Consider the following 23,787-nt stretch of genomic DNA (forward strand, 5'->3'; position numbering starts at 1 on the left):
AAGTTAGCAGTCTGCCGTTACCGTGCAGTTTCATACATAGCAAGAATTGATGCAGATGCTAGAGCAACTTTTCACACTACCCGCATTCACGAACAAATAATAGTGCATGCCGCGTAACAGCAACTACGTATTTCAGTGTAATGCTGACTTCATTCATTACAGTCGATCTGCTAGCCTTCTGGTCCAGGACGAATTTTTGTTCAGCTACGAAGCTTTGTTTCTAATAAAAAAAATAAAGAAACCCGTGTGGGTTTCCCTTGTAGCTACATAGGAGTGGATGCCAATTTTTCTTTTCACAGTCATAGCATATGAAGCAAGTGCCTCGTAGAAGACATCTTAACCACGAAAACGCGAATGACATGTTTGCATGCGAACACACTTATTGCAGAGCTTCCGCAGCACATCACCTGCTTTAGCGATCAAAACAGAAAACATCACATAGCAGAAGGTCAAGGCATACAATCGATACCTTATTTGACGCAACATTTACTCCATGCGCTATAGCTCTAATCTATCAAAAAAGTTAGTTGGTATGTAAAAGACGTTGAAGATCGCAACCCAGTTCACTACGAAAAGCGCGGAGTGATACATTTCTACGAGTGCATAACTCAGGCCATGTAGGTCAATTACTCACAGGGGACCCTGATCCTGAGAAGGAAATTTACAGAAGAATAAAAATAGGTTGGAGTACATACGGCCGACATTACCAAAGCTTGACTGGTAGCTTACCATTGTCGTTGAAAAAGAAGCGTACAATCATTGCGTTTTACCGGTGCTAACATTTGGGGAAGAAACTTGGAGGTTAACAAAGAAGATCGAGAACAAGGGGAAGCTTTAGCTCCTGGCCCTTGCCTAAATACATGGAAAAGGAGAAATCGTTTTTCTCGGCAACCACAACACCAAATTTGGTTATTGTCGCATTTAAAAGAGAAGGTTAAAATGTAGTGACCGTTGGTAGTGAATTCTTGATTTAGGCCGTCAATTTTATAATAAAGGTTATTGAAAATCCCAAATTTTTAGAAAACGATAATGTCAAGTCTACAACACTGTAAGTCAGCAATAAAAAACGATATCATAATTCTGTAAATTGCATCTAATAGTGCATCTACAGCGGACAAAATTGATGTATATACATGGCTCTCAATTAGACCACTAAGGTAGGAGTAGGACTTTCGCAAAAACTTTGTACACGATATAAGAAATTCACGTCAGATATGTCATGTCATGATAAGTCACGACATCAATATTATGACTCTCTCCCTTCTTTCTCTTCCCCTTCTCCCATCCCCCAGTGTAGGGTAGCCAACCAGACTATTGACTGGTTAACATCCCTGCCTTTCCTGAATTCTCCTCTCTCTCTCTCTATGACATGTGTGTCATGTAGGTCATGAAACAACCGCCTACGTCTTGGTTCTCTCATGGTCGTCTCGTTGTCGGTAGGCTCCTCGCACACTGCCTCTCATAACATTGTTTCCCATAGGGCGTGGGATCTGCTGTTCTTTTTTTTTATCCATCACGTCATTCGCGCAACAATCAAATAAATGTTCCAAAGAGCCGAACAGTGGTTTACTAAAGAGAGCTCTTTCCGCTTAGTCAGTTTACATTAAAACCCTTCTAAGCGTCTACACTGAATTCACAAGGCAACTGGATGAGAGGTGTTTGGGAGGCTTCGAGTTTTAACGCCGGTAGCTATCTTCTGCGCTTGAAATATAGGCGTATTGAATCTTGCATGACCATTCACAGTGTACACGTGTTTGTGGAGTATTGTTTAATCAGAAAGAAAGAGATAAAGCTGGCAGAGATAAGTGCGTCGGAAATCTTGATGTGCTCAATTTCGCGTCTGTCTCTGTGTGAAGGTTCGTGCGCTTCTACTTGAACCTGTGCGCCGCGGCAGCCGAAGACGGCAGGGCCGACGGACTCGTCGACGACGCCCTTCACACGCGAATCCTGCTGGAGCCTACAGAGGACGTCGGACTGGTAAGGACGTACTTTGTTTACACTGTGCAGTCTAGCCGCGTCGGGGTCACGCCGTGGCCACCTGCCAGCCCACATCGTGCGGCGAAGGATAACTGGCGTGGCACGTGCACCCAGGCACAGTGTTCCTCTGTCGAACACGATGCGCAATTCTGGAGCACCGAGACAACGCAGGAGCCGAAACGTTGTTGCTGAAACAAGTGAAGATTGTCAAAGTGAGCGAATGGCCTTATGCGGACCGCATAAATCGAGTAGTCACTCTAGCAATACTACCGAAGTATACTGGTGACGTCATAACGGTGTTTGATGGTGGCGGCACAAATTATCGTCACCGTGTTTTAGTCATGGCAGCGTGACGACAACGTGTTTAACGACACCTCGACGACGACAGTGCAACGGCGATGGTATGACAACGGCTACGCACCTGCGCTTTCTTTGCTGCTCGTTTTCTTCGCGGAGGCTAGACGCTCCTCCGGGCATTCTGAATCGGTTTTGACAAACGGGTACATTCGCGCCACGATTTAAGTGAATCGTCTCATACTAACAGTGCTACGCAGGATTACAAGCTATCATCCTCTTTAGCCATGCTTCTCATTGCGATAGCAATTATATAGACACTGCAGGGGCATTTGTGCCATTGGCGTCGGTGTTGCCGTGAGGTTCCGTATACAGTCCATGGGCGATAAAGTCGTCGCCGCTCGCCGTATGCTGTATGTGCGAGTGAAAACGTGCTAGAGTGAGCCAGCGAACGCGTCTCAATCTCGGTGCGCGAGCGAGGAAGGCGGGTCGGAAGCGCGCCATCTTCTGCCACGTGCGAGGCACGGAGGTGAGACAAGGGAGGAGGGGGGGAGGTTGTTCTACGGCGGCTGCGGCTTACGGCGCGGTCGCGTGGACGCCTTATCTTGAAAGCGATCTGCCATGTGGCCAAAGTGCGCGCCCGCACGGGCCTCATCTTCAAAGCGATCTGCGATTTTTGCAGAGTGTGCGTAGTGCCGGTACCTTCGTATGCGCTGTACTTTCAATGTTTCGTTCGAGTCGAAGCGACAGATGCACGAAGGTCAAATCTCTCGTTGCTGCCACCGCGATTCCTCACTCTAGCGTTTTCACAGAGGGTTTCCGCAGTCATCGAGCGTCTTCAAGGGGAGTACGGTCCCGGAGGGGACAAAAGAAGACACATAGGGACACACACAGCGCTGTGTGTGTCCCTATGTGTCTTCTTTTGTCCCGTCTTTGAATCGCGCTACCGTACCCCCCTTGAAGATGCATTACCAATAAGCCCACATTGCAACCCTCGTGAAATCATCGAGCGTGATGTGTTCATGCTTACCTGTGTGCGCGTGACACCGTGCTTGTCAACTTAGTTAGTAAGCGAATGTTTGCAAGTTCATACCGCCGATAAAACTAATATTCCTGCTTCGTATACAGCTACCTACTAATTTGCTATCGCAATCGATGCTTCGCCTTTAGGGCGAAAGCGGAAGTGCGGCTTTTTCTCCTCAAGTTGTTCGCCAAGAGATCGGGGCTAAGCTCCACCTTCACTGGCTCTACGTCATGATATGAAGTCGTGTCGTCCGCTTCCGGTGTCACGGAGCCCTCGCCCGAAGCCTGTCTAATCTCTCCGCTAGCCGCCTGGCCGTCGATCCCCAGCGAGAGCTATCCAAGCAGCGGGCGTTGCGAGCGTTCTGCCGCAGCGTCGAGCGTGTGCGGTATTCCAGTAAACGCAGGCGAGCTTGGCGTTTTGACGGATGAGCGGAGGCGTAAACGTGAGGGGCCTGCACGGTGCAGCCACGTGGTGGCGCAGAGCTCGCGACCAGCCAAACACAGATGTAATATTCATCTAACCAAGTATAAAACACCATAACATTCATTTATATAGTACGTTTTTCATCCTTAAGGCAGAGCACTTCATATCAAAAAAGGCCAGCTTTCATACTCTAATCTTGCTGTGTTTGTAGTTGTTATTGAAAAACTCAACATACGAAATATGTGTGAAATTTTGTTAAGAAACAATAAGGAACGAATGAACGAAGAAGCAAAATCACGTGAACAGGGAAATTTTTGCATCAGTCCTCGAGAGCGGCCTCGGCGGTCGACACCTTCGCTCGGAGACACGCGAGCTGGCCCTTGTGGTAGCTCCAACTGTTTCACCGACTCTAGCATATATGCGCTGATTGATTTCTGTTCCGTCTTCTGTCTGGAACATAGCGCCGTGAAGACACTCAGTGCTGCCGTCTATGGGCCGATGTCGCTTGTACAAAATTGTCTTTTTTTCATTTTATTTGAACGGCTCGCAGCCCTGCTGCGATTCGGTTGTCCGAGCGGTGATTTAAGTTTCCGTGGCTGGTTATATGCCAGGTGCCTTGCCAATCGAGACATCCGGGACGACGTTCCAGAGGTCAAAAAGGGTTTATTTACAAATTTACATGAGAGTTTACATGCACTAGCACGAGTTCGAGTACTAGTACGAGTTTGAGTAGTGTCACACGTACGAGTCGGAGCGCACCCCCACAGCACTCAAGATCTACTTTTCATGCACTTCTTTCTCTTCTTTCTCTCGTTGGGGAAATTCACTGTTCTTCGTGGCCAAGTACAATCGTTGAACCGTTCGCGAAATCCCGCCCATGACGTCGCATCGTCCCGCCAGGCTCCGCCTCCAGCGTTGCACGTTCGCCCCCGCATACGAGGCAACGACCTGTCAAGCTGCAGGTTTGATGTGGAAGTCGTTCTCACGGAAAGCCCTCGACGTCGGCCCCTTTGATAAACTAGTGGGCCATTCGTGCCGGTCCGCCAGTCAGGGTCAGGCTCCGGTATTCGCGGTAGCTGCTGATTCCACGAAGGACGGCGGCCGTGGTCGGCTCGACGTTTGTTTGCGTGTCACCGTCCGTGTCGGGTCCAGTCTCATCCAGGCGGGCACCCGTCTCGCCCGTCAGTTTTGGTTACGCCGATTTAGTAGCCAGCTCCCTGGCCCTGATAAAACGACGATACAGCGTGAAGGGCCTTTCATGGCTGCACGCTTGCCGGTGAAGCGTTAATCGCCCAGAAGGGATGCCGGGTAGACGATGTTAAACGTCAATCGTAACAGGCCTAGACTCGAACGACTGCGCGTGTGATGAGAACATCACGCATATTATCTGCGTCTGTCTATATTAAATCTCCGAAAGTGCGGAGCACTGCGCGAGATAAGAATGTTGAGAGGTGATTCCCAAATAACAGCAGTCTATGGGGCTGCTTATGTTCTTTCTGCATCTGTCTCCCTTTCCATCTATCCTCCTTCCTCGCATCTGGAACCATCTTTGACTAACCTCCTTGTTTTTCCGGTACCTGTTTTTTTCACTATTTCGTTTTTAAATCTCCAGTTGTCTTCACGTCACCTAATGTCTCTCGAATTCCGCAGCCATATTGTGTTGCGTCAGAAGCTGCAGTCTCAGTTAATTATTGATCGAGTTTTTTAAACATTGCTGATAGTAGAGTGACGCGTTGTCAAGAATTTGCGATATGTCGCAGGAGAGCTGAGATTGTAAGGCAGCAAATTTCCTTTCGCTTTTCTACGCGCACGTCTAGAATCCTGAAGGAGAGAGAGAGAGAGAGAAAGAAACGTTTATTGTACGAAACAGTGTCCCGAGCGAGGACGGGGATCACCCTAAGGTGGGAAGGCTCCTTAGTCCAGGAGCCCTCTGGCTTCGACTGCCCTCTTGGCCCTGGCGACGAGTTCTCGTTGCTCTTCCAGGTCCCCGAGGGTTAGCTTGGCCTCCCACGTTTCGAATAGGTCATTTGCTTCTATTGCTCGTTTTGCGTGCGCCTCTAGTTGCATTTCGCTGCCTTCCTGCCACGGGCATTCCAGGAGCAAGTGTGCCAGAGTGTCGGGTACGTTGCAGCGTGGGCAGAGGTATCCGTAGAGCGTCGGGTAGAGGCGATGCATTATCATTCCGTGCGTGTACGTATTACTTTGCAGGCGTCTGAGGATCAGGCTTTCTTCTCTGTCGAGTTTAGGGTGCGGTGGAGGGTACACTCGACGCTCGAGCCTGTAATGTTGCAATATGGCCGAGTAGTTGGTGGGTACGGCCACGCTCTTATTTCATGCGGGCATTCGCGCACGAAACATCGTCTTTGTCTCGCGCGCATCGGAAATGTGTCGCCGCGGCACATCGTCAGAAATACGAAAGATGAAATAAAGCGTGCTAGGCACACGACTGCTGTATGGAGCGTCCCACAAGCCATCCCTCAAAGCAGTGGGATGGGTGACCGAAGCAAAAGCCACAGATAGATCCATCGCGGACATTCACGCGTTTAGGAATAGTCCGCATTTCCTACACACAGACGTCTTCGTCGGCAGTTAACTTAACCGCTTTGTTTCCTTTATCCCTTTTTATTTCTTTTTCATATTGTTACTCGGTCGCAAAAATAAAATAAAATAAAGAAACTGCTTCGAATATCTGACATGCATTTCACCCTTTTCTCTTCCATTTCAACAATTTCCAAAGATTGGGCGCTGCAGTGAAAATCAAGCAGTTTGCCGTCATCTTCGTCGACACGAGAGTTGGCCGAGCGCGTGAGGTCTTGGACCCGTCAAAATAGCCTTACGGTTTATTTACTCGCCACTGACGGCTCCGCTGTTCACGCAGTTCCGCTCTGCCCCCGAAGCGCGTTTGTTCGCGCAGTTCGGACGGCCGTCAAGTTTACAGCCGCTGGAGCAAGCGAGCGAACAAGGGAAGCGCTCTGGGCGCAGTGGCGGCAGTTTGAGCAAATGGGATTTCGCCTTTCGCGCGTCGGGCTGGTTTGTCGCTTCGTTACATTTTCCTCCGTTTGGTGCCGCGTATATTTACATTTTCCCTTTTTCGCTGGTTTATTTTGACGCTTCCCGTCGAATTTACGACACCGTTTGCAGGTGCGGATGTAGCAGACGACCGGGTCGACAAACTGGCCGCTTGGAGGTTTAGGGAGGGCTGCGTTTCTTTCCGATGACGTGACGCATTTTCTTTTTTTTGAAGGGTCATCTTCATCGTCATGATCGCTGCTTTACCGTCTTTCTTTTCGCTTTGCTTCGTTTTTTGTATGCTGATCTGTAGGTAGTCGTGCCCTGACAAACGGCCTCCCCCCGTCCCTTTGTTCACTCAGGACAGCGTCCACTGTTTATTTTGAAGGAAGTCCGTCGCTTTAGAAAATTGGCGTAGTCCTGTTGTCCTTGTATTGAAGGGGCAGCGCCGTCACGACCGCTGTTCGCCATTCTTTGTTTCCTACTTTGTTTGTTTTTATTATGTTCCCTCGCCTAGGCAGCCACTCAGAAGCAGACGGCCGTTGTTTCGTCCGTCTGCAACGGCACTTAGTCTATTTTGAAGGTGAGACGGTCGCTTCGGTATGGCCACGCGTTCTGCGCTTTCTTTTCTTTTTTTCTTTCGGAGGGTCATCTTCATTGCTAGGACCACGACCGCTGAATTTCTTCCTTGTTTCTCTTTCTTTATCCCTCTTGTTTTTCGTTTTCGCGTGTGTGCGTATCTTTCCATCAGCAAAAGACTCCTCTCTCGCCGATCTGTCGTGCACCCGCCTTTCTTTTTACTGTTTTTAAGTCAGGACGTCACCTTAAAAAGATGGTTCTTGCCTTTTGCTTTCATCTTTAAGGTTCACATTCGTTGCCATCACAGTAGTGTTGCGTTCCTTCCTCTTTTCGCTTGTCTAGCATTCTCGAAAGCATCATACGGTTCATTCAACAGTAAAACAGCTTCACTGCACATTGTTGCCTTGGGCTGCTTTCTTGTTAGCTTGCGTGGACAACGGTGTAGTAATCTCGCCCTCCAACAACTGGTGCGTTTGCCGCGCGTATCTCTAAGGCATCAAATGCATTCCCCTTCGCCTCGTCCTTCCTATAGTGGAGTGGACCGGATCCAAAGTGCTGCCGTTTCCCTTACCCATACACTCTCTACTGCACCATTTTCGTCCCTATATGAGCCTTGCGTTGACTATTTTGTAAAAATATTTCTTGTCTCTGTTTTGAAAGCTCGCTCGTCGGAATTGTTCCACAGCAGACGCATCCTTGCATGAGGCACAACAGACAAACAAGATTCTTCGGGCGTACATGACCGTTACGTAAAAAGCGCACACCGCTTTTGCGTGTAATTATTCATCTCTCTTTTCTTTCTTCTTTTTGGAGAGGCGGATAAGGAAATAAAGTAGCCGCCTCTTCTCCTGGCTCTGCTATGAGGGGCGTCGAGTGGGTGGCCCTTTCGTGCGGACGAAGCCGCCAGATGGGTCGAGTAGCAGCCAATTGCGCCCCGGCATTACTCTCCCCGTCTATGTTTTTATTCGGAAGTGCGACTTTTTGCTTTCTCCGCGCCGTGGCATTTGACGCATAGTTGTGCATCATTTCGTTATTGACGCTTGCCCTATGTTTACTGCTAGTCTTATTTCGATTTCCATTTTGCCATTCGTGTCTGCTTACGGCCCAAGTGCTTCCCTGCTGTCCACCGTTTCCCTATACCTCTTTCAGAATGTTCGACGTGAATCGCTAGACTCGTGCGTGCCTTGCCCTTCACTGTCCTTCTCGCCGTATTTCTATTCAATTCTCGACGCTGATGCGACGCCTCAGTGGGTGGCGTTAGAAACGCGTCCGAGGCCTCTTGTGCTTTGGTGTGCACGAATTTTACGTTTCCTATGCGTCCGCCCACGTACGCCGCTTTGAAGCTCGAGCATCGAAAATCAGATTTGCGTCTCGCATTCCTCCACGGAGCTGTGACCGCAGTCAACAAGAGAGAGTGTAATATCGTGCCGTTGTGTTTAGTTTTCTACACAAACTCGTTTTCGGTCTAGATCTCGCTCCGTATACGTGTCGAAATTGTGGCCGGGCATCGATTAAAAATTTTACCTAGATTAATCGGAACCTTTTATTCGTATAACTAATTGTGCAATTGGATCTGTGGTTATGCGTACACGAGCTAGAAATCACTACTGCTAATTTTTGTACATAAGCGCCGAGGCATAAACGAGTTCCACTATTTGGTCTGGCAGTTGACTTTAATATCGCTTTGACGACACCCTGCATGGATGTGCAGTGCCCATAGACAGCAACGAACGCCTTTATACGCTTGATTACGCGGAAGTGTGATGTGTACACAGTCGGTAGCCGACTTCTCGGCACGGAGATTGTCCAAGATGTACGTTCTGATCAACTAAGACGCAGATTACAAGTGAGACTGGAAACAAAGTAATCTATTTGAGCATTTTCGCATTTGATCGCCTTCAAATTTACGAGTGCCGTACAGACGCATGTATGAAGCGATATTGAAGTCATCCACCATGAATCTGCACCAACTAGCCTAAACTTCAGTTCCTTTTGATGTCGAACTCACTACGATGAAATCATAAGTCCAGCTCCAGTGAGGCTTGACAACTTGTCCCGTTGGCTTGAAACGCTGGCTTTTTTGTCTGCGCTCCCGAGAGACGTGCGTGACAAGTACCGCGATGCCCGTGCGAGGCCCGTGTTGGTCGGCGTGCCAAGCTTGCCTGCCTCGCTGTGGAAGAGGCTGCCGACGCTCGCCTCGTTTCCCTCGTGTTCATTGCCATTGAGGCGTCGTAATGATAGAATGGAACATTGGGCTGTAGTTGGTTTACGATGGAACGAAGATCGGAGACGCACACCGAGCGCTACAACTACATACGTTAATCGATTGATCGGCCAGCCCTAGTGGAAATATGTTATGCAGTTGCGTCACAGCTAGAAGACAGCTGAATCAATGAAGAAGTAGACTTCACCAAAAATACTCTTTAGCTGCGTAACTGCCTCATTCGAAATGTATGCATCTGTAGACACTTTTCTTTCTTTATTAAATAAGTAAATAAATATTTATTTCCTTGGAATAATACGAGGACAGAGCCGCCCACAAAAGCCACTTCCACGAGCAGCTTGATGGGGTAGCCACCCCTGCAGTGACAGCGCGAGCGGGAACGAGGAAATTTAGAAAGTAAAACAGCGGCTGTAGCAGGCGCAACATAAAAAAAAAGATGTAATTAGATACGAAGAAACGCTGTACCGTAGATTATATATCCCGAGCTGTAAACTACCACAAACATGCAAGATTTCGCCCTCTGCAATTATTGGCGGTACATCAAAGAATAACAATAAAGCCGCGCACGATTACCGCCAGGTATACCGCGTGCTAAAAATTATGTTACCGAAACATGAGTGATTATTTAAAGACACCAGAGAAAGATGGACTGATCATGCCTCGCACTTGTTGAGCAGACTGAGCAATGTGTGGACTTAATTGATTGCGACTCATAATTATTACACAGGGTCCGTACGCATACACATGTCTGAGAAATGTGCGTTATACAATACATTTTTTAACGAGGCTAGATTCCTGAAAAAAAGAAATCTGTCCTCGCTGGTTCTGCGCCTCCCTAATAAAGAAAGAATACGCTAGTGTATGTTTAGGTTCTACCCTCGGTAGTGTGGCAAAAATCAGTGCAGCAAATCATGTTAGGGCTCCGACCAACGCCTGTGCATTACGATGCAAAATACGCGAGACATCGGAGCCCCTTGGCATGGAGCTCCCTGCATCGGAACGGAGCAGCAGCCGAGCTCCGCATCCTCTGCACCGGTTTCGATGGAGCACGCTGGATGGAAGAGACGAAAATGCTGCGGTATGTTGAAAGCAGATATTTTATTGGGGTCGCAATAAATTTGTTTAAAAATATTGTGGGAAATTGGTAACTAAAAAAAAAACGTGAAGTATCAAGCGTGTACCTCTCTGCATCAAAACGGCAAGTGGGGCCAGTTGGTTGGGATTCATAGTGGTTCGTTACAGCGCAATACAAGACAAGGACACAAAAAGATCTAAAAACGACGACACGGCGCTGACTCTCAACTGATATTTTATTGAAGATATGTATAACATATATATAGGTGCCAGTTTATAGCCATGACATGTACGAGGCACATAGATGCATCAAGGCAACTGTGACAATCTGACGCACAACCAAAATTGGCATGGGTAACGCAATTCCTTTTCATGAAGAGTAATAGACGGTTCGCTGATACACGCTTTGTCCCTAATCTTTATATTGTGAGCCTGGGCGGTTTCCCTTGTCAATTGGCTTGCGTGTTTAAAAATGACACTAATTTTTTTAAATCGGGGCGACAACCGCACGACTTGCAATGCTCCGGGAGATGAAGGGGCGCAACTCCTTGAAGAGATAGCTCATGCTCACGAAGTCGAACGTACACACATCGCTTCGTTTGTCCCACGTACTCTCTACTACAAAATAATGGAATGGCGTACACAACCTGCTTAGCACAAGTGATGTACCTGGTCACATGTTTGACAGTGCATTTTCCCTTCACTTGCTTATCCTTCAGCAAATTATCAACTAACGGGCATATGCGACCTATCTTATGTTTCGCAGAAAAACCAACATCAACGAACATCTATTGTACATCTCTAACTCGGCACAAGAAACCCTATCACAATTCTTTAATGAAACTAATGCTTTCGTTTCTCGGGGATATTTATTACAAGACGTTCCAAAACAATCGCTCGTGCTCGCTTACACTCGAGAACGTATATGCACGTCCTCGAATGTAAGCAAGCTTACATTTCTTATAGATTCTCGTTTACGCTCACATTGCTATGAGAACGACTGGCCGCTCCAGGCACCTTGCGTCTATTCGCGGGCTTCTTTCACGCTCGCATAAACACGTTTATGTAGCACGTACTGAGCAACGGAAAGCTGTATCGGGAGTTTCTCATGTCGCTCTACAATTTCCGCATCGACACTTTTTCATCAAATCATAATATTTGAGAAATTAATTAAGACTAATTACGCAAATTCAAGAATAATCTGAGCATCTCCAAGAAACGGCAAACAACATTCATTACCTTGGTTCTGCCCGGATACGTGGTATTTGCATAATTTTAAATCTTGGTGCATGATAGTTGGGACACCCTCTATAAATACAAGGGAAAGGAGAAATCGTCTTTCGAGGCAGCCACAGCACCAAATCTAACGAGATTTGTTGCACTTAAAAGAGAAAGTTAAAATCTAGTGACGATTGATAGCGAATTCTCGGTTTATGTCACCAATGTCTTAGTAAAAATTATTGAAAATCGCAAAATTTCAGGAAACGAAGCTATTAAACTTACAACTCTACAAGTCAGCAATGCAAAATGATATCGCAATTCTGTGAATTTCGTCTAACACTACATCTAAAGCGGCCAAAATTGATGTATTATACGTGGCTTTCAGGTATACCACTAATATGTGAGTAGGACTTTTGCAATACTCTTGTAAACAATGTAAGAAATTCACGTAAGATATAAAATAACATATCAAACATGTGCGCTTTGGATGCTTTAACGCATGCAGTCTACAGAACTACAATATCTGTTCCTGGTGCAGAGCTACAAATTTGTGAGCTTCTTGCTTCTGTTTTTTTCCCAGCTTACCCATTTTGGAAAAATCTCCTTTAATATCTGCAGCGTATATCCAACTAGTTAGAATCTGTATGCAGTGGCACTTTGTGTGAGTGCATAAAGAGTCCAAACACGAGTGCACGCACGCACGCACGCACGCACGCAGAAACACAAATTATACCGAACTTTCTGCTAAGCGGAGTTGCTGACTGCTAGCGCGTACGACGGAGGCCTTGAACGCATCGTAGTTTCAGCGGCAAGATGCGCATACGTACGTAATGCAATTCAGATCCGTTATTCCTCGTGCAGCTGCCGATGAGCGGAGCTTTCTATCTATTTTTATTTCTATTTTCTTTTCTCCGCACGGTCGGCGCCGCCGCCGCCATGGATGATGATTTATTGGCCTCCCCTTTGTAACGGGGCTGTGACAAATAGTTACTTAGCCTGCTTGACACAATCAACTATACTATACGTGTCCTTCATTCTAGCATTTTATTACGATAGCAATTATTTGGACAGCCAGGCTCATTTCTGCCGTCGGCTTCGCCGTGAGGCTCCCGATAAAGTCCGAGGGTGATAATATCGTCGCCGTGCGCCATATGCCGCACATGTGAGTGGAGGCGTGCGAGGGTGACCCGGCGACCGCGGCTCACCCGTTGTCGCTGAGTTAGCGTTGATGCTAGAGGCAGGCACAGCAAAGGTGAATTCGCTCGCTGCTGATGCCGCGCTTTCCCACACCAGCGTTTTGACAGTGAGTTTCCGCGGTCATCGAGTGAGATGGGTTCATGTTTGCTTGAGCGCGTGAGACCATGCTTGTTAATGTAGTTAGTATGCCTGTTTACAAGCTTATACAGCCGATAAAACTAATATTCGTATTACGTAAAGCTTTCTACTAATTTGCTATCGTAATCGATGCTACGCGTTTCAGGCGAAATTGCGACTTTTTTGTACACGTCTTTATAATCTTTTTTCCCCCTAATCTTCTCCATATGCCTTGTATCGCTACCTATGCGTGTATTGTAGCCAGTCGTATCAATTTCTTTCCTGCTTTTTTTACCAATATGCTAAGCGTCTCTTGCTTATCTGACTGCTTGCCGGCTAATGCTTCTGTCCACCTTAAATTCAAGCGCTCCTGGGAAGTATACGTTACCTCCGGGTCTCGCTGGGTTAATTCATGCGCGTTACATTAGTATTTGCTGAGTAGTCTCCAGAGTTTTGCTCCAGCATATACATGCCTCATCTTGCTGTGAATGTTTGCTCTGGTATGTTTTTGTCCTTAGGCAACTAGCTAGAGCCTCAAATAGCCTAGGCACTGTTCTTTGTGTTATCGTACAGAGTTTCCATTCTAATTTCTTTCTTCACATTCTTGTAAATCTCTATGGTCGTTTCTATTTTTTGCATTGAATTCGCTGTCTCTGCTTTGCTCACTTTCTTTCTGATGACTCCTGCTTTAGAATATTGAACTGTTGGGCTAGGTGGTTTGACATGATTTTTGCAAAGCGGAGCGCCGAAGCGTTGCGGAAGAAAGCGTCTATCCTGTCGAGGTCTCCTTCTTTCTGCAACCATTCTGCACTTCCCTTTGCAAAAATAAAGCCTCCTGGTTGTACCTATACCGCTACCTGGGCGAGTTGGCACTGTGCCCATGACGTCATCCGCCGCTCGCCTATTCTAGGTTATCTCGCATCCGCGGAAGCGTGGAGGCGAGCGTCATCTGGTGTTGCTGCAAGGAATCCAGCGGCGCGCGTACTACGCTGTCAGGGGCCGGCCCATTAGGCAAAGGAACAGCCAGGCAGCAGCCACGGTCAGGAAACCCAGCGAGGTTCGCCGAGGTTCACTTTCAAACATTCAGGCCTTAAATCAATATTCCGCTGCCAACAGTCACTAGAAATTAGCTTTCTCTCTTAAATGCAAGAAATTTCATTGAACGCGGTTCATTGGTTATCTCAGAAAAGCCTTTCTGCGTTTTACATGTATATTTGAATAGGCGGCATCAGAGTTGGGTTTCTAAGCTAAAGTTTCCTCTTAAAGATTTGTGGTTGTATATGTATCTTTGCTGAATTCTTTTTTTTAAACTTCGGCTCGAACGTAATCTTATATCTTACAAGTCACAAAATGCCTTTCCAGGTTCTTGTACTCTTCTAAAATACTGTTCTAGATTGGGGCTGCTGCTCATCACAATGACATATACGACTGCTTGCTGCTGCACGTGTTCAGGACCGAAATAATCAACGTGATTTAGGCATCCTCGCCGAAAGCAGCACAGGGGTTGTTTTTCTTTTTCTAATAAACTTTTTATTGTGTCTGTCTCTGGCCTGAATTCAACGTTTACTGGGATACTCGTCTATATATTCACGTTTTTACGTGTCAATCCGTAAGCGATGTACATTTTGTTAGTGTCTAGAACAAGACTGCGTTGTGCTCAGCAGTAGAGCCATACAGAAACATATAAGTTGCGGGGCTCTCGCACGCGCCCTTGGGGCAATAGAACGACATCACAATAGTGCAAACAATTACAAGGGCATTTATTGCACCTTTCGTACACCAGTGTTTGCTCGCCTAACTGCTATCCACAGAACATGCCGATGGGGGCGTGACAAATCTAGGAAGTCCAACTCACCGCGACTGGATATCGAGCGGATATGTTCGCTCCGTGCTGGACACCAATGCTTGGTCGTTTGCGGGCATGCGAACGGTGGCGCGTTCGAACGATCGTGTTCGTCCAATTCCGGTGTCCTGCTCCTAGGCCTCGCGAGACGGTCTCGCAGATGCATGGATCGGCGCGCTCGCGGAGCGTCCGCGCCGCTTGCCGAGCCAAAGAGGAACAGCGTTCTCTCTTTTGCGCCCAAGTAAGCCTGCCTTTAGGTGTCGTTAGCAGCACAACACTCGCGCCATCTTTCGTACTACTCTGCAACAACACCGACCGCCGCCGTAAAGCCACGCGGCAAAGCCGGATTACATGAGCCATGCGGGGAAAACATCATCAGGGGACGCGTGAGAGTTGCGCATCCCCAATGGTAAAGGCCGGACACTCCCGTAGAGCCCTGCGGCCGACCTGGTTCAGTGCCGCCAGCGTCCTGAGCGGCTGGTCAGGCCGCTAATTTTGTCTTCCGAGATTTTAACGCGATGGCGTTAAGAATGTTTGTATAAGTTAATAAATTGTTAATACGACTACTAGAGTTACTGCCACACGAAGCCACATTCTCGACTTATTATTTTTAAACTCTAAAATAGAGTGCTCCGACATCACTTCTTTGAACGGAATTTCTGACCATGAACTCGTGTTTGCGACCATTCAATTAAAAAAATGGCGGAAGCAAAGAAGGACCCTATTTCTGTGAAAGACTTCAACCGAGCAGATGATACGAGTATCTTGGACTATTTAGAAATTAATTTCGACAATTTCGGTGCTAATGATGATGTAAATGTATTGTGGTTCACGTTCAAGTCTACATGTTTGCACTGTTTAGATCGTTTTGTGCCGCACAAGGTTAAGAGAGAGAGAGAGAAATAAACTTTATTGTGAGACCAGGCTTCTTGAACCCAAAGGTGGGTGGCCTCCTCAGTCCAGGTAGCCATGGCACGCTGCCGCCGCCCGAGCCCTGTTCACCAACCGCAGCTGGCTGTCAGGGTCTTGCGTCACCAGCAGAGCCTCCCACTGGTCTTCCAATTATTCTTCTGAATCCGCCTCTTTCTGCATGTTATCGCCTGGTGGTGATGATGATGGTGATGCTTCTCGATTATTCCTGCATCCAAGCACCATATGGCGCAAGGTGTTGGGCGTGTCCGGCGGGCAGAACTTGCACTCTCGCCCGTAGATGCCCGGGTACATGGCGTGCAGCAGTGTTCCGTGTGGGTAGGTTCCAGCCTGTAGTCTTCTTCAGGTTACCGCTTGGTCCCTACTCATCGTCTTATGTGCGGGCGGGTAGCGACGCCTCTGCTTCCTGTAGTGCGCCAAGATATCCGAGCACTTCTTGGATATCCGTTCATCATCCTCGTCACAGTCGTTGGTACGTGTTCTCTGCGCGTCGGAGATGGCTCGGCGTGCACGATCTCGAGCCGCGGCGTGCGCCGCCTGGTTCCCCGTGAGAGACTCGTGTCCCGGCGTCCAGAGGATTTGTGCTGCTTCTATCTTGGTGTTGTTCAAGACCTGAAGTGCTGCCTTTCCAATCCTTCCGTTCATATACCTTCTGCATGCTTCTTGAGAGTTCGTCACCACGGTAACCATGGCCTTCTTGCACGTTGCGATGGCCAGGGCTATGCCCACCTCTTCCGCTGTGCTCGCGTCCTTGGCACGTATGGATGTGGCTGTAAGTTGTTCGCCTTTCTCGTCGACCACGCTGATTGCGAATCGGTCGTTGGTACTGTACGCAGCTGCATCCGTATATCTAACGTTTTCTTCTTCGCTGTTGGTGCGTTCGAGTATGCGCTTGAGCGCCTGTATTCTCGCCTGTCTCCTTTCCTGGTCGTACTCGGGATGCATGTTTCTTGGAATGGTACTTATGTGTAGCTTGTCTCTGATCTCGTGTGGGATACGCTCGACTTGGTAGCCCAGATCTTGCAGCAGGGCTCTTCCCGTATTTGTCAGCTTTAGTCTCTCCAGTTGGTTGACGTTGTGCGCTTCCACGAGCTCTTCCCACGTATTGTGGACTCCTATTTTGAGTAATTTCGCTGTGGACGTGGAGCGGGACAGGCCCAAGGCAATTTTGTATGATTTTCTGATGAGGGCGTTTACTTTGTCTCGTTGACTGTTCTTCATGTCAACGTATGGGGTCCCGTACGTGACGATGCTCGTGAGCAGCGCTTGTATCATTTTCGTGCAGTCTTCTACCTTGAGTCCGTGGCTTTTGCTCGTCACTCTTTTGATAAGGTGGGTTATTTGTTGCACTGTTCTCTGAATTTTTTCCAACTCTGCTCCCCCGGCCCCGTCCTTTTGAATCAGGAGTCCGAGGATGCGGAGCGTCGTAACCTGCGGAATCATGATGCCTCCCACCTTTACTACCGGGTGTGGTATCTGCTGCGGTTGTCGGCCTCTTGTGCGCTTTCTTAGCACCAAGAGCTCCGATTTTTCAGGTGCGCACGTCAGTCCACATGCTTCCAGGTACTTTTCCGTAGGGTCAACCGCTTCTTGCAGAGCGTCTTGCTGTTTACTTGTCGACCCTCCCGTAGTCCAGATGGTGAGGTCGTCAGCATATATTGCGTGACCAATCCCTTCTATTTGCTTCAGTTGCTTGGGTAGTGAGCTCATCGCCAGATTGAATAGCATCGGCGAAATGACGGAGCCTTGTGGCGTTCCCTTTCGCGGTATGTCGAATTTCTCAGAGCGTAAGTTGCCTATCCCCACTGTGGCTGTCCGTTCTTTCAGAAAAGCTTTGATGTAATTGCATACTTTTTCGCCCCAGTTATATACGTTGAGGTGCTGCAGTATGGCTTCGTGTGACACGTTGTCGAAAGCCCCTTTCACGTCAAGTGCGAGGATGACTCTTTTGCTGTGCGTGTCCAGCTTGTCGATGGCTTTTTCCTTGATTTGCAGCAACACGTCTTGCGCGGACAGGTGAGCTCTAAATCCGAACATAGTGTTTGGGACGTGTTCGTTGTCTTCGAGATAGTCGATCATGCGGTTGTGCACCATGTGCTCGTAGAGTTTTCCAGCACACGAGGTTAGGGATATAGGTCGAAAATTTTGCACGCTGATGGGCTTGTTGGGTTTAGGTATCATGGTTACTTCGGCATGTTTCCATTCCGGTGGTACTTTACCGTGTTGCCAGCACTCGTTGATTTATTTTAAGAGCGCGTCTACAGAGGGTCCGTCAAGGTTTCGGAGTGTCGTGTTTATTCTGTCGTACCCCGGCGCCGTGTTGCGGGTGAGCTTGCTCAAGGCCCTCTCGATTTCTGCTTCTGTGAAGGGCCGATCCAGTTCTATATTTGGGTTGCCTCGATACTCGTCGAAGTGCAAATCTACAGTTATGTTACGCTCCGTACCGAGGAACTTCTCCTTCACTTCTTTGATAATGTCTTCCTCTTTCCCCGGGTGCTTGTGTATGAGTCGCTGCAGTTTCTGTTTTGCGGCGTTCTTGTTCTCCTTCTTTGATAGGAGAGTCTTGAGCACCGCCCAAGTGCGCTTGCTGCTTAAGGTACCTTGAAGCTTGTTACATGTTTCACGCCAGTTCTTTCTTTCAAGTTTCAGATTCAGATTCAGATTTATTCGTTCAAAAAAAAAAAAGAAGTAATTACATGACAAATATACAGACGAGGGACCCAAAGTGAAAGAACTGTAGTGGGACCCTCGGTTAATAATAAGAACATTGATGGTGATATCAATAGTCAGCAAATTAGCGTATTATAAACAACATCTACAGATCAAATACATCATTAGACATGTCGTTTACAATCAAACACGAAAAAGCATGTTATAACAGAAACTCGGAAAAAAGCATGGATGAAATACAAGAAATGACATGTGAGATAAATGTCAAAGGTACACGGCCAGATCGTAGTTAAGTTATCGCAGAATGATGCTTAAGGTGATTTTTAAAAATTACAAGAGAAGTACAGGATTTTATGGTTGATGGTAATTCATTCGAAAGAGAAATTGCAGCGAAGGAAGATGTTTTTTTTGCCGTAATTGGTATGAACCATGGGTAACAAGAAATTGTTGTTAGCCGCAAATCTGGTCATATTTTTATTCTGCAAAAGGTCAGTTGCAATGAACGGATACGTAAGGTTATTATGAAGCAACTTGTGGAGTAAGACGAGTATGTTAAACTGGAACAAATTATTAATAGACAAGATATTATACGCGCGAAGTAACAAAGAGGCATTGGATTGCATGGAGCTAGAAGTGATAATGCGTATTGACTGATTTTGGATATGTTGAATTCATGATAAGTGACAAGCGTACGTGTTGCCCCATGAAACAATGCCGTAATTAATGTGACTATGAATGAACGCATAATACAACGCTAGCAGAGCCTCACGAGAAAAAAAAGGGCGAGCTTTAATTAATGCACGTATACCAAACGCAGTCTTGTGCTTGAGATGTTGGAAGTGAGAGCGAAATGTAGAGTTAGGGTCAAGATGTATGCCAAGAAAAGTGACATCGGTGCTAACGGGAATTGAATAAATTCCAAGCTTTACTTCAGGAATAGAAGTTAAGGCCCTTTGAGCACTTTTGAATAACATAAATTTAGTTTTTAAAGGATTAAGAACTAAGTAATTGTTGCTACACCATTTTATAATGTTACTTAATGCAATATTTAACTTAGAAGTAAGAGTAGCAACAGATTTGTCAGATGAAGATATGGTTGTGTCATCTGCGTATAAAATGCAATGAACGCAGTTGGTGGAGTTAAGAGAATCCGAAAGATCATTAATATATAAAAGGAAAAGCAAAGGGCCCAGAACTGATCCCTGTGGTACACCTTGGTTAATACATTTTGTTACTGAGAAAGTATTTGCTGCATGTACTGTGTATGGCCGGTCAAGTCAGTCAGTCAGTCAAGAACTTCAGTGAGGTCCTGAGGAGTTTTAAGCCGTTAGAGATCCCATGCGGGGAGCTCCTCGGGCCGAAACCGTAGGCGACGCCCAAGTCGGGACGGGAACGTGGTGACGCTCCGCCAGTTGTACCATCTGTACCCCCAGCGACGTTCGCTGGGGGTACAGATGATGAAGATATTCTGAGTTACGTTGGGGCAGATGCAGTCTTCCGTGAGGTCTTGAGGAGCCAGGGCTGCCGCCATTGCGAGGGCTTGCTCAACCTGCACAGGTGTGGATTTGGCCACGTTGAGACCGTCTCGGGGTCTCACGATGATACGGAACGTGTCCCTCGGTAGCTGAGGGAGTCTCGAGGTAGCGACGAGGCGCTGGTATGCGCTGTTCGGTCCGGCGGTGCGATCGCCGTCCCTTCGTCTGCCACGTGTACTTGACGAACTTGGTCCTTGAGGTTGACTGGCCTTGCCCTTGCGGGGTTTGCGGTTATATGCCGCGATCCAGCCCGGGTCATTCGCTTCTTCCGGCGATATCGTCTCACCGGTGACGACTTCCATGGCGGTAATGAATGACTTGCGGTGTGAGGCCTAGGCTTGCCCGCCTTTGCACGCGGAGGTTGAAAATTCGAACGCAGAAAATGTTGTGAAAGAGTCCACCCACCGAAATAAATCTGGTATCCACGGAATGCGTGTAATTTGCTGCTTTCGCTGGTACGCAATACACGTCGATTTGGGGTGAATAACCTCGTGAAATCATTGAAGATATCGGGAGCCGATGTTGTCGCGTCCGCACTAGTCGGCGCCCCACTACTTCCTCCGCCGGTCAAGTAAATAATTTTTTAAGAATGTTAGCGCAGGACCGGTTATACCATAAGTCAAGTCTAGTCAGAGTACTCTTGCGTTTCCTTGATCAGCTTAGAGATTCGAATTTTGAGTTTCCGGTTGCACTTGTTACGCTGCCAGCGTTTGGCGAGACCTCTCCGCGCCTCCCACAGGTGGAGTAAGTGCGGGTCGACCACGGGGGTGATTTGCGACAGCTGGATTGTCCTCGTATGCTTCTCGGCTCTTTCCACGACTCCTCTGATCCATATTTTTATGTCGTCTATCGTCGCATTAATGGCGCTCTCATCTTTGCGAAAGGCCTGCCAGTCCGTGATCTTGGCTTTTCCGATCTTCATCGTTGCTTTGTGGTGCGGAATGATCGTTTGCACTATATAATGGTCGCTACCAAGATTCTCGTCCATGCAGCTCCACTCATACTGTTTGAGTCCGTGTACGAATGTGAGGTCGGGGCTGGTGTTTCTAGATACACTGTTGCCGATGCGCGTGGGTGTCTGCGGGTCGTTGAGTAGCGTGAGGAGGTGTTGTTGGGCTACGTTGTGCGCGTCTTCTCCTTTTTTCTTTGAGGCCAATAACCCCAGGCCACATGGGGAGCATTAAAATCTCCAACGACTATCAGCCCGTTACCCTTGCTCAGCTTCTTCACCTCTCTCATTAGCTTATCTAGATCCTTTAGGTGGTCCTTTGGTGAGCTGTACACGTTTAACACAAAGAGGCTTTGCTGCTGTTTTTTCTCGGGTTCGATTTCGACGAGGGTGTGTTCGATGCGGTGTTGGATGTCGTGTCGTTGAGCGTTGATGGCCTTCTTGGTCAGGATTGCTGTCTTCGTTTTACCGTCAGTGACGTTAATGAGGTAACCACTGACCTTGAAGTCTTCTGCTTAGGTTTCTTGCAAGGCTATAATATCTGGCTCAAACTGCTTGCAGAATTGTACAAGGTTGCTTCTCTTACTTCGGATAGAATGACAGTTCCATTGCCAAATTTTGAGCCGTGGGTGTTGCTTGTAGTCATCTTCCTCTTTAGTTAGCCTCGCCATCTTGTTCGCTTAGGGTCTGCATTATCTTGGCTTCTCTCGCAGGGTACTTAGGTTTCTTGCGAGCATTATCTCTTCCTTCTAGCATGTGAATGCGTTGACTGAAACTTTCTCCGGATTGTATCATTTTGGTCTGTAGAGCCTGAATCTGGTTCTCTATTTCGTTCTTGAGAGATTGGAAGCCAGTCTGTATCATCTGTGTTACCGTGTTTTGCATAACCTGCGTTACTGTGGACAGTGTGGTTTCCATCATGATGGTCACGTTGGCGTTGATGCGGTCTTCAAGTGTCTTGAGGTCGTTCTGGGCTATCACCGCTTGGTTCGACAGTGTTGATGGCTCTGGTCGTGTTAATGATGGTGGTGGGGGTGGGGATGAAGGCCACGGTAGGGGTGTTTGCGATTGCTGGGTCTGTTCTCTCCGTAGTTGTTCTATATCTCGCATCAGGTATTCGAACCGTTTTTCTGTGCTGGCTTCCTTCTCTTGTGTCTTCTTCTTTTGCTGTTCTAGCTCTCGCTTCAATTCATTGTTCTGTCTTTGGAGAATCATCATCGTGTCTTCGTACCTCGAGTGTCTTGTGGTTTGAACGCCATTATTTTCCTTCGACGTGTGATTCTGCCCTCTGACGACGTTGGCCCAGCTTACCTTGCGCTTGGTGTTTTCGTGTTCCACGCCCGTTGCCGTTGTCCGGGGGACGCTCTGTTGTCTTTCCTTCGATCGCGATCCCGACTTGGATCTGGATATTTTTGTCTGCTTGGCCTCATTCGGTGACTGTGGCGATGGTTAAGCACGAGGTTAAGCACAAGGTTAAGAGGAAAAAGAATAACTCTTGGATCACTCGAGACATCACTCATGTTAAAAGAAAACTAAAGCGATTAAGGCGGATGCCCCAGCGACCGGTTTCGGGCGTACCTGTCCTACGTTCCGAATTGAAAAACAAATGAAGCAAGCCAAGGACTTTTTTCTCTTTGTTACAATAACGAATTTTTTAAAGAAAGCGCCTAGTAAATATTGGAGATTTCCAAGGCCAGTCTAATTGCATATCACTGGTTATTAATCGCTCCTATGTTACGCATGTAGAAAAGGTGGCCGATGAATGTAACAGGTATTTTCAATCAGGTGTTGCGCAGAATGGTTACGATTTGGCCCATGAACCAGAGAGGGCTGACAACGTCATGAATAATCTTCATGTTTCTCAGGAAGGAGTATTAAACTAATTACTGGACCTTGATCCCCAAAAAGAAAGCGGCCCTCATAACATACCCACAGCGCTTCTTTACCGTTATGCGGAATGAGTATCCCAGTACTTGTGTGTGATTTTTAAGCCTCACTATCCCAGTGTGCATTTCCTTCTGACTGGAAAATCGCTCGCGTTAGACCTGTTTTTAAGTCATATGATCGTTCAAATCCGCTAAACTACCGTGCAATATCCCGTCATTTCAAAATGTAAACTGCTAGAACATCTAGGGCCCTATAACGTAAAACTATTCCAATATGATTTTATTCCAGTCTTCTGACGTCAAATTTGCGTAACCGCCGACGCAAGCATCGGGCAGTCACCCACGGGGTTGTCTGAACAAACCAATCAAACGCTATCTTTGTTCATTGGTGGTCACTTTTGTTTGCTTGATAAACCAACAACAATGCCTAGACTGAGCGGTTTGTCTTATCTAATTGGCTGACAACAGGCGAGGAACACACTCATTTGGAAAGGGATTGGATGGGGCCGAGCCACTGCACTGAATATCGATAACCGGATGCAGAGGGTGGTGCCGGCGTCTGCGATTGGCCCGCTTTCCCTTACTTAGCTTGCAGTGGCTGGTCGAAAATCACGGCGGCATGCAACGGAAGCTTCAGAATGAAGCTAAAAAGGATCCTCAGCAAAGAAAAGTTGGCTGAGTGAGGTCGTAAACAGGCCGAAAGTGCTCGAAAACGTTACACGGCCACGCTAAAAGTTTTATAACACGCAAATGAACTCATGCTCTCTGGCAGGTGCGAGTAGCTAGTGCCTGAGCGATCGGCGGCAGCCATCCTTTATTCCTTTTGGAACGGGGC

The 23,787-nt window shown here is 47.5% G+C and overlaps 1 protein-coding gene across 1 annotated transcript in view; it reads left to right on the plus strand.

Moving 5' to 3' along the window:
* The window catches only part of Ent3 (equilibrative nucleoside transporter 3), a 454,360-nt gene that overhangs the window by 70,620 nt on the left and 359,953 nt on the right, over window positions 1–23,787 (plus strand). The window contains exon 6 of the mRNA XM_075700951.1: window positions 1,857–1,977. Within this exon, the coding sequence (XP_075557066.1) occupies window positions 1,857–1,977 (121 nt within the window). The remainder of the gene's footprint in view (window positions 1–1,856; window positions 1,978–23,787) is intronic.

Source organism: Dermacentor variabilis, chromosome 8 (genome assembly GCF_050947875.1).
Source record: "Dermacentor variabilis isolate Ectoservices chromosome 8, ASM5094787v1, whole genome shotgun sequence".
Lineage (NCBI taxonomy): Eukaryota > Metazoa > Arthropoda > Arachnida > Ixodida > Ixodidae > Dermacentor > Dermacentor variabilis.